Consider the following 15,002-nt stretch of genomic DNA (forward strand, 5'->3'; position numbering starts at 1 on the left):
AGGTAGGTACCTACCTCAAAAACTCAGAGTTCTCAAAAACCGACCTCCGCGTCGCGCCAAATATTGAACTTCGATATTTTTTATAAACATCTTCTAGTCAAAATCCTTTTATTTGTATGAATGGCAATACAAGATTTTAGTAAAAATAAAAATTAAAAACGTTAATAAGGACGTGGATAAGTGCAAAACACGAAATCTGATAATTTCGCGTATGCTTTGAATATGAGTTCACAGATTACAGAAACTAGAGGGAGTCAATCGTCCAATGACAAAGAGCTGATTGTGTTTTTTTTAAAGTTACAAACAAAGAAATATCAAATAATATAGAGTTTATACAGATCTTTCTATTATAAATTGATTTTGGGTTCTATGAAAGGTTCCTATATAAATAGATACTTGCATAAAAATGTCTTAAAAATAGATATGATTAGACATCGGATTATATGCATTTGCATATTTGCATATGCAAATGCATAAAACTCTCTATTTACGGCGTTAGTGCATATTTTAGCCTTTTTCCCCAATCGTACATATTTCGTTAAGTAGCGGGAGTTTTGATTGGTCGACTTACCTTTATTAGCCAATCAGAACGCTCAGCGAGTAAACAAACCCTATTTTGGCATGGTAAAATGGCAACAAATTACAAAATGGGCTCCATTTTAAGTAAATTTTGAGCCATTCAGAATAGGGCTAGATTACCTTTTTTGGGCTAAAAACTTAAAACACGGGTTGAATTCCAAAAAATGGCTAGATTTAACCCGGAATGGTCTAAGGTAGCAACACTCGGCTCGCGGGTGACAAATGTCACAAATTTGCGCTCGAAAATTTGGTAAAAATGCATAATTGTATATTGGCACAAAAACTACACTTAATTTCAAGAAAATTTCACTGTTTTTGTCCAATCTTTGATTTAAATATATAAAAATAATAAAGGTTTTTTGATTTTGTATTGTGCCTATTTTAGGCATATCAGTCGTTTTTAGTGCATATTTCGGCCTTTTTTAGTGCATATTTGCATGCATATTTTGGCATTTTGTTAGTGCATATAATCCGATGTCTAGATATGATACATAATAAAAAAATCGTCAAACATACTCTTATAACTCAATGTCAAGATAATTAATAATAGAGGGATTTGCTTATCATAGAAAGATATAAGAAATATATTTGCCTGAGCGAAAATGTTATCACGTGAAACATGTTGATAACAAAATGTTCGATCGTGAGATCGATACAAAAGTACTTGGAAATGGTAAACAATTATATGCGAATAGCGTATTTCTGAATATAATATTAATTCACTTACTCTTTTTAAAGGAATATAGTTTTATTATTTTATATACCCAGCTATTAATGCAAGAAGTTAATGTAGGTAAGTACCTACGATATATATATTTTTTTTAAAATAGGATTTTACTACGTCATAATAGGTAGGTAGTAGCGTACCTAGTAGTTTACTAAAAATATATACCTACCTATATACAAAAAACTAATGTATTGCATGATATTGCGAAACTTGTTTTTTTGTTACAATAATTTAACTACCTAAGTATTCATTAGGTATTTAGTTAAAACTAAACCACCAAACTATTTTATATTCTATATTTATATTCTATATAATATGGACAAAAACATTCATAAAATAATGGGCGAGAACTAGGTACCTAGGTAGGTAACTTTAATTAAAATTTATATTCAAATATGTATGTAGTTATGCATGAAATAATAAAAATGCTAGGTAGGTAAGTATGAAAATGTTAATTTTTCAGTCTGTATTATTCAAATTTTATTAATATAATAATATAGGTAATATTTGTTTCTATTAATTAACTCTTATTTAGATCTTCTATCAAGAAATATTTTCGCAACGTAGGTATTACACTTTTATATAATACCTACAAACTCCTTTATGTTTGTGTTGAGTTTGTTATTTTAACTTATTATTGTGAAAATCATATTGAAAGTGTACGCGCCGACGACATCATTGTATTGCCAAATCTAAATGAATGGTATTATTCTATCTTTATCTAAACACAAAGAAAGACTTGTGTTAGAAAGAGACGGGCATATTGCGTTATTTTGCCTGCAAACCGCATGGCATATGATCGCGTACTACGCAAGTTGACGGTGTGTCGACATTGGACGTTGGATCGGTTGCCGGCCCGAGGCGCCATCCGAACGCGGGCTCGCGTCAGCTTCGTCAAAACCTGGCAGTCAGTCTCGCAATGGCGTTAGTGGGAGAAGGTTGTGTGTTCGTTTAGTTTAACGCTAACCCGAGCGGACACCGGCCCAAAATATTGGCCTGTCTATACGTGCTCGAATTACTGGGAAATATTTCTTGTGATTCCGTACAGATAGATCGAGATTTTTGACGACGGACAGTCAAATTTTGGTACGATATCCACTCTGGGCAAATCATTTCAAGGTTCGTACCATTAACCATATTCGTAAGTACATTTATAATTTCCCCTTCGATTGTCTCATAGTTTCGTTTTGAAATCTCGACAGCAATAAATTTGTTAATCGCAATTCGCAATTCGAATTTTAATCGGTGTTTGTTTTTTATTTTCAGATCATGCTCATCTCATCATAGTTCCTCTTCGTTTTAAGTGTTTGTGTATTGTGAACGTTAGTGTATTGTGACAGTGACAGTGTTATATAAGTGTAGTGATGGATCCCGGATCACCTTCAGTTCTATGGCCGTTGCGCCTGAGCAAGCCCGCGGTGACGGTGCCCGTGCCGGCCGGAGAGAACAGCAAGGCGGAGGACAGGTCGCAATCGCCGTCGTTGGCGGAGCGGCTGTCCGCCGCGCCCTCGCCCTCGAGCCCGGCTCCGACCAGCCCCGCACCACCCCAACACCAATTCCAAGCGGCACTAGTTGCTGAAAAATACCTCCTCCTCGAACAAGTGGAGGGATCTTCGTTATGTAGATGTGTGGACGTGCGCACGCAAGAGGAATACGTTTGCAAAGTGAGTACAATCCGTTTCGATATCTAAACCTATAAATGAAAACCTTTTTTTTTTTTTTTTTTTTTTTTTTATAGTGGGGAAATCTTCCAAAGATACCCACTGCCCCCGGGGAAGGAGCCGTGGGTTATGTCGGATTCCTACCGACTAAAACCCCACTGTGTTCCGTCGAGCCGCTTTAATGATGGGGCCGCGGGTATTTGTTAGAATTCTTCCGCGACCCCCTCGGCGGCAGCCCATCTCTAGGCCAGGCGCAAGCCAAGAACAGGAAAGATGGTTTGCCTGCTCTTCCCTCCCGTTGGCGGCATGAGCGGAACACGTCTCAAGCCGCCTCACCGAACCGGACGATGGATTACATTCCCCGTTCCACCGCCCGGCGCCCTTCATCAAGGAGGCACGTTACGACCGTGTAAAGCGGCCGCAACACGGCGACGACGCCCAATAAGACGTCTGCGCCGGATCGGGTCCGCGTGAGGATCCCTCTCGCGCACCCGCTCTGCCTCATAGAAAACCTGTCGGACCGCGTCTTGTGTAGAATTGGTAGCGCAAACAACTCCCCTTACCTGCCCGTGCGACGGCAAACACGAAATTATGTCGGGTCTCCATCGCGGTCTAATTCCAGTAGCTACATATTTACGATGCCCAATTAGCTCCATACATTTGAATTTAAAAACAATTACGTTATCGGCCAGTATACCTATCGTTTGGTATAGCTACTAGGTAGTTACCCGCACAAATATAATTAATTTATGCCATTAGTTATGCATCGAGATTAAAGTTCATAATAGTTTAAATGCTAGGATGATTAATTAATGTCAAAAGACCTATCTGTCATGGCATTCGACCTGTATACCTATATACCTAGGCGTTTTGTGTCGAAATTACTTCGGCTTACAAAAGTGGTTGCGTAGTGATTGATTCTCTGTGTAATCTCTTGTTTTACGCGATCCTATTTGTTAATTGGCCAATTTGTAACAACAAATAATTAAAGGAGTTACCTACCTAGTAATAAATAATGTTTGTGAACACAACAATTATGGATACACAGAAGTCCTATCGGATAAGTAATCTAAAAGGGTTCGATTTTGTCCCACGGGATCGAACCCCATATAGCCGGCTTATAATATGCCCACATGCAGAGCCATTACTATTGCAATTATTAATCAATTATTATTTATTACTTACCTCCTATTTTTCTATATTTTTCCTTAACATATGTAATAAAAATAACATTATTATTTCTAAGTTATTGTAAAATAATTAAATTGTGTAAAAATTGAATATTGAATTGCAAATTTTTCATGCGTTCGCGCAAAATTGATATCGTCTCAGTTAAACATCGGTGTCATACTTTATATGTCAGGGCCTCGCGCAGCTCGATCGCACTTGTAGGCCACAAAGCTTCGTTTTTACAATGTCATGTATCGACTTTCGTAACACTAACAATAACTGTTAATTTCAACATTAGCTTACTTACTTCTTAATTGCATTGACCTCACACATCACACATCGGCACATCGTAAAATGCAGCATTTAACAAACGATTTTATAAATATAGGTAGTCCTTTTCCTGATCGTTTAGCATCGTGCGCCAGGACTCGAAAACGGGTTTGGAAACTAGTTTCCTGCCATATAGAGACTAGGTATAGATTTTAGGTAGGTACAGGATAGATACGTGTAACAAAGGCCCGTGCAGGTATTGTCAAGGCACAGAATAGGCACTTCCCTCGTGAGAACTTGGCAAGGTTAAGTGTGGCAACGTTATCGTTGCTAAACGAGTGTATTTACAACACAGCCTGTTACTGACACCGCTATATTTATACGAAATAAAATTATAAAGTATTTTCGTAATGTTTGTATTAAACTCATAATAGTGTGTACTATTATGACACGTGGGGTCCGTTATGCCGAAAAAGTTTGACCTTCTCATTGACATTGTGAAATAGACGAGTTGATAACGCGGTGGTCGTCACAGCTCCGAGGCTAGCTGGCCCCTACTCCGCTCCCCCCACTTTGTAACACGGTGAATGCGTCATCAAGAATGCGCAAGTTCATTGCTGCCTAGAAACGGTTGTTGATTTTGCTATTGTACACGAAACCAAACTATGGTTGCTATGCAGACGAAACGGGGCTAATCAATTATCCTAACACAAAGACGCTAAATAACTCTATATTTTGAGAGTTTTATAAATTGAATAGGTACCTATAACAAATTATTTGAAAATTGGGATAGTCAATGACTTCACCGTGGGTAAATAGCTAGGTAGGTATGTACTTGAATAAATTTTGCAACACCTCATGATTAAATAAATATTGATAAGTTTAAGTAGGTTAGCTGCCGTAAACCGTATTCACAGCCAAATATTATCAATTGCAAACATTGCGAATTCTTATCTAAATATTTTTCGCAATATATTTGAGAAATAGGTCATTTTATTTTCGTGTACGAAAACGTATATCCTATGCATAGTATAGTCAGAACGTCTGCGACTACCAACTTTCTATAAATATGCTGAAGAAAGAAAATAATTTAGCACGCGACGTGATTCATCACTGAACCGCCTGGAAATCGAACCGAAGTGTAGCGTTCAGAGTCGTTGACATTTCCGACCGTTTCCTAAATATACACGATGAGCAAGCATGTTATTAATTTAAACGTGATAAAAATAAAACGTACGTCCATGAATAACTCACAAAATGTTACTTTAAATAATCCCTTTATTTTTGTATTTGGCACTCTGAAGGGACATGTTAAAATTCTAAAGCGCAATTCACCTATGTGTATCCGAAGATAAAACCCGCATCTTCAATTCCGTTTGAAACTATCTATCGTACATTTGCGAAGGGTCAGTAGGACCTATTCATTTAATGTTACGCTTCGTTATTCCCTTAGACTGAGCCCTTTTGATATACGATTTCTTTGAAATAGGAGCCCTTTTATGTCTATTTGATATAGAAACCGGTATACTTAGTGCTATTGGCAGTTCGGGCGAAACGGAAACTAATCTAAATGAGATTCAAAAATTAATCTTTGACACTAACGTGAATATTCAAAATTGAATGCAAAATTATTGCACGTTTGCCACATATTAGTTTGTAAAATAAATGTTTGTTTGCAGGTAGTGTCGCGGGACTGTAGTAGCTTATTACAAGCGCACTACCGTCTCGACGGGCACCCGCACGTCAACCCGATCCACGAGGTGCTGGTTGGGGACAAGAGGGTGTACCTCATATTCCCCCGCTCGCACTCTGACCTCCACTCGTACGTGAGAGCGAGGAAAAGACTGAGGGAACACGAAGCTAGACGGCTCTTCAGACAAATGGCGGAAACGGTCGCGGCGTGTCACGAACAAGGCATCGTCTTACGGGATCTAAAGCTGAGAAAATTCGTCTTTGCCGATCCTCAAAGGTAAGACTTGATTTTTTTTGCAAACGTGTATTCAACGTTAATGAAAAACAAATTGCCGTTTATTGCGCAAACCTTATTAAGAAATGTTTCACAATAACCTTAATCATTTAAGGTTGCGATTTATACGCTTAAATAATGAGCTATTGTTAAACATTTTTCAAGTATAAACTTATTATGTGATACGCAATAAAGTATTATTATACAATGTTTTAAAGGCAAATGATAATAATAAGCACCAAGGTGTAACTTCTATATCCTATTATCGATTGGAGCTAGATGATTTCCCAATTGCATGTAATGTTTTCGCAAGTTTGATTTAACGTAGAGAAATCTTGCCTCGTTTCTAAGTACAGTTCGTGAAGTCAGAGTTAAGTTTACCGATGAAATAACTGACGCAACAATTCCCTACCGATATCATTTAATGTATACAGCTGAATAGACGGGGATATTTTACACTCACAAAAAGTAAGATGAAATTAATAGTCGATACAAAGGTTAGAATTATTATGATACATGACCCCTGTCATCAAATCAATCGATAACTTCCTTTCCGCCCACTAGAGATGTATCGTGAGAAAGAACTTTTGAAAACCATAAAAAACGTATCTGAAGGCAAGCGGAAATGTGTGGTTTTTTAAGTAGCGCGTCATTTCCTTTTGTGTTTGATAGCGCCTTGTACGAACGTCGATAAACAATTATCAAGAAGGCACAGTAATTTACCTGATAAGCTAAATGTCGATGCTAGGCTGTAAATGTTCGCTGCGATGCCAAATTACTTCGATTAAACCATTGAATGATGTGTATGAAGAAAGGATTAATAAACAGTACATAAGACCGTATAAACGTTACAAAACATTAGCCAACAATATTAATTACGGGCAGCCGGTAGTAACCGGCGGATTTTCGAACTTTTGAAACGTTATCTGGCCTCCATTGTTGCGAATATCTCCGGCAATGCTAGGCTCAAGGCGAACGGTGTCATTGCTGCGTACAATACGCCACAATCGGGTCAAGGGTGAGCGGCTCTGCGCCGGCGCAGCGCTACACCGTACACGTACCGACCCCCTACGTGCACCATGCGGGTACCTGCCTTCCCTTATCACCTGATGATTTCGTGCTAACCCAGGCTCTCGTTATTTTATGCACCCCTTCACGTGTAACCGACAACCACATTCCAATTGGTTTATAAATTCCATCATTCACCTGTCCCACATACATGCCTTCGGGCTGCAACCCTTGCTTTGTTAGTTTAATGAGATTTCTTTTTATGGATAAAGGATACGATTATATCATTCTATAAAAACATTCTTTATCCTTAGATGTTTGTAAACATGATTAATGTTGAAACTTTTTGAAGAACATATTAGAAAATAAAGACGGTGAAAATGGATTCGTCCTTCTAAAACAAGGCAACAAACCCGTTATAATGCATTATGTTATCTCGAGCCCCGACCGAGGCAGTCGCCTACGCGAAATTGAGGGTGACCGAAAAGGTTTATTAACTTTCCACGACGTTTGTACACCGACCCTTGTGACAAAAAGTTGCGCCTCGTCACAGACGAAAGTCATCAACTCGCATCCAAGCTATTTTAACTTATTCGCTTCGAATTCACAGACGGCGAATAGATTTTAATACCCTTCATGGGTCGACGACAAAGGTATCTATTATTATGAGTCTCTGTGGAACAGAAAACATTATTTGAATGTAAAAACTTTGACGTAATAACAGAGTCCCAAAGCTCCGCAACACGATTTAAAGAAGCCTTTTGAAGCACAACTCAAAGCTGGAATATTTTATTTTCAACGTTGAATAACTAGATCCAAAGTAGGAAAGTACTATAAAAATGTAGTTTGTTTGATTCTATTGATGATAAATTGAGTCTTTTAAAGTATATCTAATATTTTTTGTAACCTTGACCGTTAGTGAGCAGGATGTTGGTTTTGCCATGTGTCCGATCCGAAACGGAAATATTCCGTTTTTGTTTTATAGATTAACCTTCATCTAGGCAGCTGTGAGGAAGCGATTGACCCAAAGTGTCTCGCATGTGTTCAGCTTTCCCAGAGAATTTCTTATTTAGTAATTCAGCCGGCCAGCGTAACATTAGCATACCGGCAGCTGACCTTGTTTGGCCCTAATAAATTCTAATGATTATGCACACGCCGCTGGTCAAGATTATTCAGATGTTCTTTGCAATCGTGAGAATGGACGTCATACGAAGGTGCAATTTGAGCAAGTGCCCGCCCTTCGACCTCGATTCTCACGTTTTGTATAAAGGCACCCCTGATTATAAATTCTAGTCATCCTGTGGTCTCCGAGTTGTGATTTCTCGCGATCTCATCTTGTCTCAAAGGTAAATAAGAGTATTAATATTGATTCCGTGCTCTCTGCGTTGCTTTGAATTGGATTCTGTACTAAGCTCGTAGTTTCATCCTTTGAGACGGAAAGAAGTTATTTTTCTTTGCCAATAGAGAAATGCGCTCATTTATTACGTTATATTCCTTTGATGAAGAAACAAGATGAAAACTGCAGTAAAATAGCGCAAAAGAATAGATTTTATCTGTTTGTTATATTACTGTTATTTTATTATAATTTATTAGTCATACAGGAACAGTTAAGCGAGATGTTTCTTATACCGGTCTTACGCTTTGATTTATTGAGGATAAGATATAATTACCGTATATCATCGCGTAGAGAAATCTCTGTACATATCCGTGCATGGGCCTTGCGACGTAAAGGTCGGCTTTAGCCTTTAATGAAACAGGTAGTTTCTTCAAACCGATAAAATTACAACCGAACCTTATTACAAACAACTTCCTATTTTTTATACTTCGTAAAAGTTAGTCCATTGCGAATTCTATTATCGAAAGCCGGATGTTTCTTTCTAAACTACCTTTGTCGAATATGTAATCCTTAATTTTGTCAACAACGGCCGGAAAACGGAAATACATTCACGTGATATAAACATCCATTGTTAATATTGCGTCTAATTTTCAACGCTAGTTTTTACAATGTTTGAAATTAAGTAAATCATGTTTTACACTAGACAGTGAGGAGCCCGATTTTGTAGTTGCATAGATACAGCGAATCCTTTGTAAATAGGCGCAGGTATAAAACAGTCTGCATCGCATTGTTCGTGCTCATCCCGCCTACTCCCTGCCAAAATAATAATACCTACTCGAATCAGTTTTCCAGGTATAAAAATGATGCCCGCATTTTTTGCATAGCGTATTTCAGAAGCCGTGTCGTATGATCGAACGTTCAACAAAGACAATCTTTCAATTACACAATGGTATTAAATATCAAGGCGCTACGCTAATATCGTTTATCATGATCGCAGCAAGTTACTGGATATCGATGTACGTATAATATATACGCGTATTTCCTAGTCTAATGCTAACATAACGGGAGCAGAGTATTTAATGTCTTCGCTGCGCTGGCAATCGGCAGCGGATGTGCCAAATTAGTCTCCGATAGACCCGGCAGACGCCGCCGCGTCGCATACCGGCCCGGCCACCGCCTGACACTACATTTCCATCTAAACAAGCCTTGTTTTGATTCAGTTTAATTTTAGATTATTTAATTAATGTTCGAAACAAATAACTTGGCAACCATGTAAACCCGCGCCTACACCGGCTATTTTGAAAACGTTTTGAAACCGTGTTGCCAAAGGTACGTGGTGCAAGACACGGCTATATTACAACGACGCATTTGCATAATACGGGTGCTCCGCAATACGCTAGTGCGATTGGGATTTCGGTATTCGAGAGATTGAGATGTTGTTATTGCATAATTGACCCATAGTTACGCGTTGATAGCGGATGCGCAGTTGTTCTTGGCACAGAGCTTGTCGCTGTGTTCCTTACAATTTACGATATTATGACATAGATTGTACGGCTTATACTCTATATTTCTATACACGATTCAGGCGTGCCGGAATTCGGATGGCTACATTGAACATTTTGGGGCGTTTGTTAGTGGCCTCGGTCGAGTTGCGGCAGCAGAGGTCGCGCGCAACTGTGCCAATGTCGCTGACGCCGACCGCGCCGCCTCCTCGCTCGTGCGGAACCGACCGACTGAACTCGTTTAAAAAATGATGTATACACCTCTGCACTTTTCTACCTCACCTAAGTTCGTACAAAGAGACTCTCCAGCACGCTACTAAAATACAGAACACCTACGCCTCTGTGAATGAGTCGAATGTGCGTCGAGCGTTCGTCACGACTATAAATAATGTTCGCACCTTTTTTGGTAGTACGAAAACACCGGACGCAGCTACCGGATATGGACATAGTGCATTGCTCTCGGTCTAACATTATCCTCACTTATTACTCAGATCACAATGCGAGCGTCATTCTTGGAAATGAATAACCGGACACTGTCATATTACATACGGAGAATAAATCGGATTACAACTCAAAAACTGGAATTAACTGTGCATCTTTCCTAACGGGGGTGCAATAAAGGGCTAGTTTTTGTCGGACAGGATGTCGACGGTTCCGGTCGACTTTGCGCTAACTGTAAGCGTGATTATGACACTATGGTTAATAAATTGTGAGACAGTTTCATAATTCGTATATTTAGGTGTCAGGCTCGCAGCTGAGAAAACGCACGACTAACTATTAAATCGATCTGGTTGCGTAAAACAAAGGTCTGCGAAACCTTGTGCAAGCGCTCGGCGCGCCCGCTCCACGCCGACATATCTGCAGATTTGCGTAACCGCGCACTTATCCGCCGATACACAGCCAGTGTGTTGTGACACGCTCCGTTTGCCTACATCGGTATCGCTTGCAATACTTCAAAATACCCACCCAAAACTGTAGCAATTGCCCAACTGTTGGCAACGCTTAATAAGATTTGTTACGTGTCAAGTTTTAGAGAAACGGGTGGACGGGTAATTCATGCGATTAGTGGCCAGGTATCTTATGGAAAAGCACCGACGCGACGTCGTGCCATGAAACTTGCAAGTGACTCATTGAATTCGTGACTGGCGAAGACGCGTCGATGAGCATGAACCGATTTAACCTCAGAGACAGATCATAAGGCACGGGGTTTTCTATTGCAAAAAGCTTACACGGCTGCTGGGCACACGCGACCACGTCCCTAAACGATGGGCGCATTCACTGCGCCCCAAGCAAAAAATGTGCACGTGGCAGCTATTATTCTTAGGACGAGCTTACTTACAATTATTCCCCTCGATGTCGTCTCGCAAGAGCACTCATCGAGAACGAGGCGGCGGCATCCACGGATCCAGTGACCGCCGAGACACGCGTAAGCTATTCCTTTAGCATTTTACGCCGTTCCGTCTCGTTCCATATGACTAGTAATAGGATGCCCTAAAGCTTGGCAACATGCTTTACTGCCCTCTGGTAACTTACCGATTGCCATGTTCAGTTCTAAGAAGCTCGATCGTGGTTCCTCCGTCTCAGGAAGGTCAGTGACCGTCGGTGTTCTCCAGCGTGTCGGAAATCGTTCCCATAACGAGTTGATCCCTATTTCAGCCAAGAAAACGAATTTAGAACAGTCAGCTATAAAAAAAATATTCAACACTGAAAGTGTATTATCAAAATTTATTTCCAACCAAGTCCTTATCATGTCATTTATATCCTAAATTATGCCTAAAAAAATAAAGAAACAACTTAGCCTCGTTATCGACACGACAATGGGTATATTGAACTTTGTTGTTAAGATATTTAACTAAATCGCTCGAGAATGCGCTTCGGAGTTACGCATTTCTCTTACAAAAGATCAGAGAATACATTTATTTCTGTGGTTTGCTCGTAAAAATAACACCCAAGGTTTAAAGGAACAATGTAGCCATGAATCAGACTGTGACATTGTAATGATGAATGCACGAGGGAGTGCGTCAGTTCGATGACGTCATACAAGAGGGAAGTTTGGAAAAGGGCAACAAAGAGGGTTCGGGATGAATCATAGGACATTCTATCGATACACCCTCGCTCTATTTGTGTAACACTAAGTGTTAAAATATTTTTTACGTGGATTCTCGAACCTTTATTTAAAATAGAACATCGTTTTTAGAATACGTAAGCTGACAACGACGATACGAGCTTGAAATAATATCTGATGTTTATCTAATCCACATATAGATTTAATGTGATTTTAATATTTACGTTGTAGGTGTTCACTGTTCACTATTGCCCGGTTCCTATATTCAACGGATCGTCATAGTATCAAAGCTACTATCCGTTTTTCTAGAACTAACTACGAGTCGTTATTACCGTTCCACAATTTTATTTCTTGACGTGCTATCGACGGACATCCGTTGGTCATAAAAATACCGAGCCCTCTTCACTCACAGATGTGCGTTTCGTTATAAGCCAAATTGAAATTAAAATAACACAAAATTCAGGACAAAATAAGTTAAATATACAGCCGAATTATAAACTTTAAGAATAAAGTTTCTTATTAATAAAGAACTAATACTAAAGAACTATATATTTGTAGACATCTGCGTGATAATTTTCCTTCTAAACAACCTAATGCGTTACACAGAAAGCAAAAACGGAACGTTTTTCTCGCGCACGCGTGCATTGCTTGTCAGTTGTCAAATTATTGTCATTCATTGTTGATTGATGATTCATTGTCAAGTTTTATAATTAAAGAATAACAATACAACGACCACTGTTTATATATTTATTAAAAATGGATATTACGCCGGTAAGTACGCCTTTATATTTCTTCTTTAAAATCGTCTGCCGCTTACTTTTTGCTTCGGACACTTTTAAAGTCAAACATATATTTCTGTTACAGAAATCGAAGAAGGCTATGAGTAAAGACGAGATTGCTCAATTATTATAACCAGTAAGGAGACTAATGCTTCTACGAATAAATTAAAGGATGAATGTTGGACTTCGTTGACCAACACATTTAATGCAAAAATTGGTCAAATACCTACCAGGAAAACTTTTTATTTTCAGCCAAAAAATTCAAACATAATAAGGATGATGGACAAATATTATTAAGTAATAATTGAAATACTGAACACACAATAATTGAAATACTGAACACACAATAACTAATTAATTTTTGTATATTATTAAGCAATATATCTAGACATACGGTAGAAAAAGAATTTGTTAGGTAGTGCTAAATGTAAATCTTATGTAAAAAATGTATTTAGTTCAGAGAGCCTATTACAGCGTTAAGGAATATAATATAGAAGATGATAATCGATGGAGGGTTGTCGTGTAAGAATCACAGGACAGTTCTTTGGCATATATTATGTAGTTACATATTACTATGTAAAATTAAACTGTAATAAAGAAATAAAACTTTTATTCCATTTTATTATGTACTTTTATTTATTTTTTATTATTTACAATACAATGTTTAAAAAATTGATTTCTACATTGCAAACATAGACATACATATAAATATACTAGTGGTCCGCCCCGGCTTCGCCCTTGAAATACTGAACACACAATAACTAATTAATTTTTGTATATTATTAAGCAATATATCTAGACACACGGTAGAAAAAGAATTTGTTAGTGCTAAATGTAAATCTTATGTAAAAAATGTATTTAGTTCAGAGAGCCTATTACAGCGTTAAGGAATATAATATAGAAGATGATAATCGATGGAGGGTTGTCGCGTAAGAATCACAGGACAGTTCTTTGGCATATATTATGTAGTTACATATTACTATGTAAAATTAAACATAGTTATAAAGAAATAAAACTTTTATTCCATTTTATTATGTACTTTTATTTATTTTTTATTATTTACAATACAATGTTTAAAAAATTGATTTCTACATTGCAAACATAGACATATATATATACTAGTGGTCCGCCCCGGCTTCGCCCTTGGTACATGTTTATGTTTTCTTTCCATAATAACCATCCTCGTACTTCAAGGAACATTATAAAAAAATAATTATCGAAATCGGTCCACCCGTTCACGCGTGATGCCGTGACCAAGGGAAATAGGTCTGCCACTGATATCGATATTGTGCCTAAAGCATAGAACCTCAGCGTCAACAGTAATTGATGTTATGGAGATACCCCATGATTCCTGAAATGACAACATAAATTAGGTATGTAATAAGGTTAGACATGTTGGTATAATATTAATGCCTCCATTAAACTAACCTGGCTCCTTTTATTCGTACGTCTGGATAAATTTCAAGAAGTAATTGTTCAACAGATTCTTTATCAAGTCGAAATCTCAATTGAAATTCGTGAGAATCCAGGGTCGCAAAAAAATCCACTCCTTCTCTATAATATATACTTTTTCACGCCCACTATCTTCTTCCGAAATTCGATATAATATTAAACACTTCTCTATCACTATCTGAACTCCAAATTTCGATATTGAAGCGGAAACAATGAAATAGTAAGAATTTAACCGCCCGAAATCGACGGGTAAACAAAATGCTATACGAATAGTAACTTTGACAGCATAATGACGTTAAAAATATTTATAGGAACGCGATAAACTGTCTTTTCCATACAATATGCTTACCGTTCGTTAATAGTAACCCTCCCATCCGTCAGTAGGAAGCCGTCGGTAAGTTGCTTGACGAGACGTTTTTTATAGGAACGATTTTCGCTTACGCTTGGTTAATTATACTACTATTCGTAACTAAAACGGATCGTTTTT

The 15,002-nt window shown here is 38.2% G+C and overlaps 1 protein-coding gene across 2 annotated transcripts in view; it reads left to right on the plus strand.

Moving 5' to 3' along the window:
• Window positions 1–2,151: 2,151 nt before the first annotated feature.
• Window positions 2,152–15,002, plus strand: part of LOC123705912 (tribbles homolog 2-like) — a 36,198-nt gene continuing 23,347 nt past the window's right edge. Inside the window, exons 1-3 of one of the 2 annotated variants that reach the window (XM_045655007.1) lie at window positions 2,152–2,447; window positions 2,573–2,970; window positions 6,087–6,376. In XM_045655007.1, coding sequence (XP_045510963.1) covers window positions 2,671–2,970; window positions 6,087–6,376 — 590 coding nt within the window. In that variant the 5' untranslated portion in view covers window positions 2,152–2,447; window positions 2,573–2,670. The remainder of the gene's footprint in view (window positions 2,448–2,572; window positions 2,971–6,086; window positions 6,377–15,002) is intronic. The other variant, XM_045655006.1, reaches the window with a different exon arrangement.

This window comes from Colias croceus, chromosome 3, assembly GCF_905220415.1.
Source record: "Colias croceus chromosome 3, ilColCroc2.1".
Classification (NCBI taxonomy): domain Eukaryota; kingdom Metazoa; phylum Arthropoda; class Insecta; order Lepidoptera; family Pieridae; genus Colias; species Colias croceus.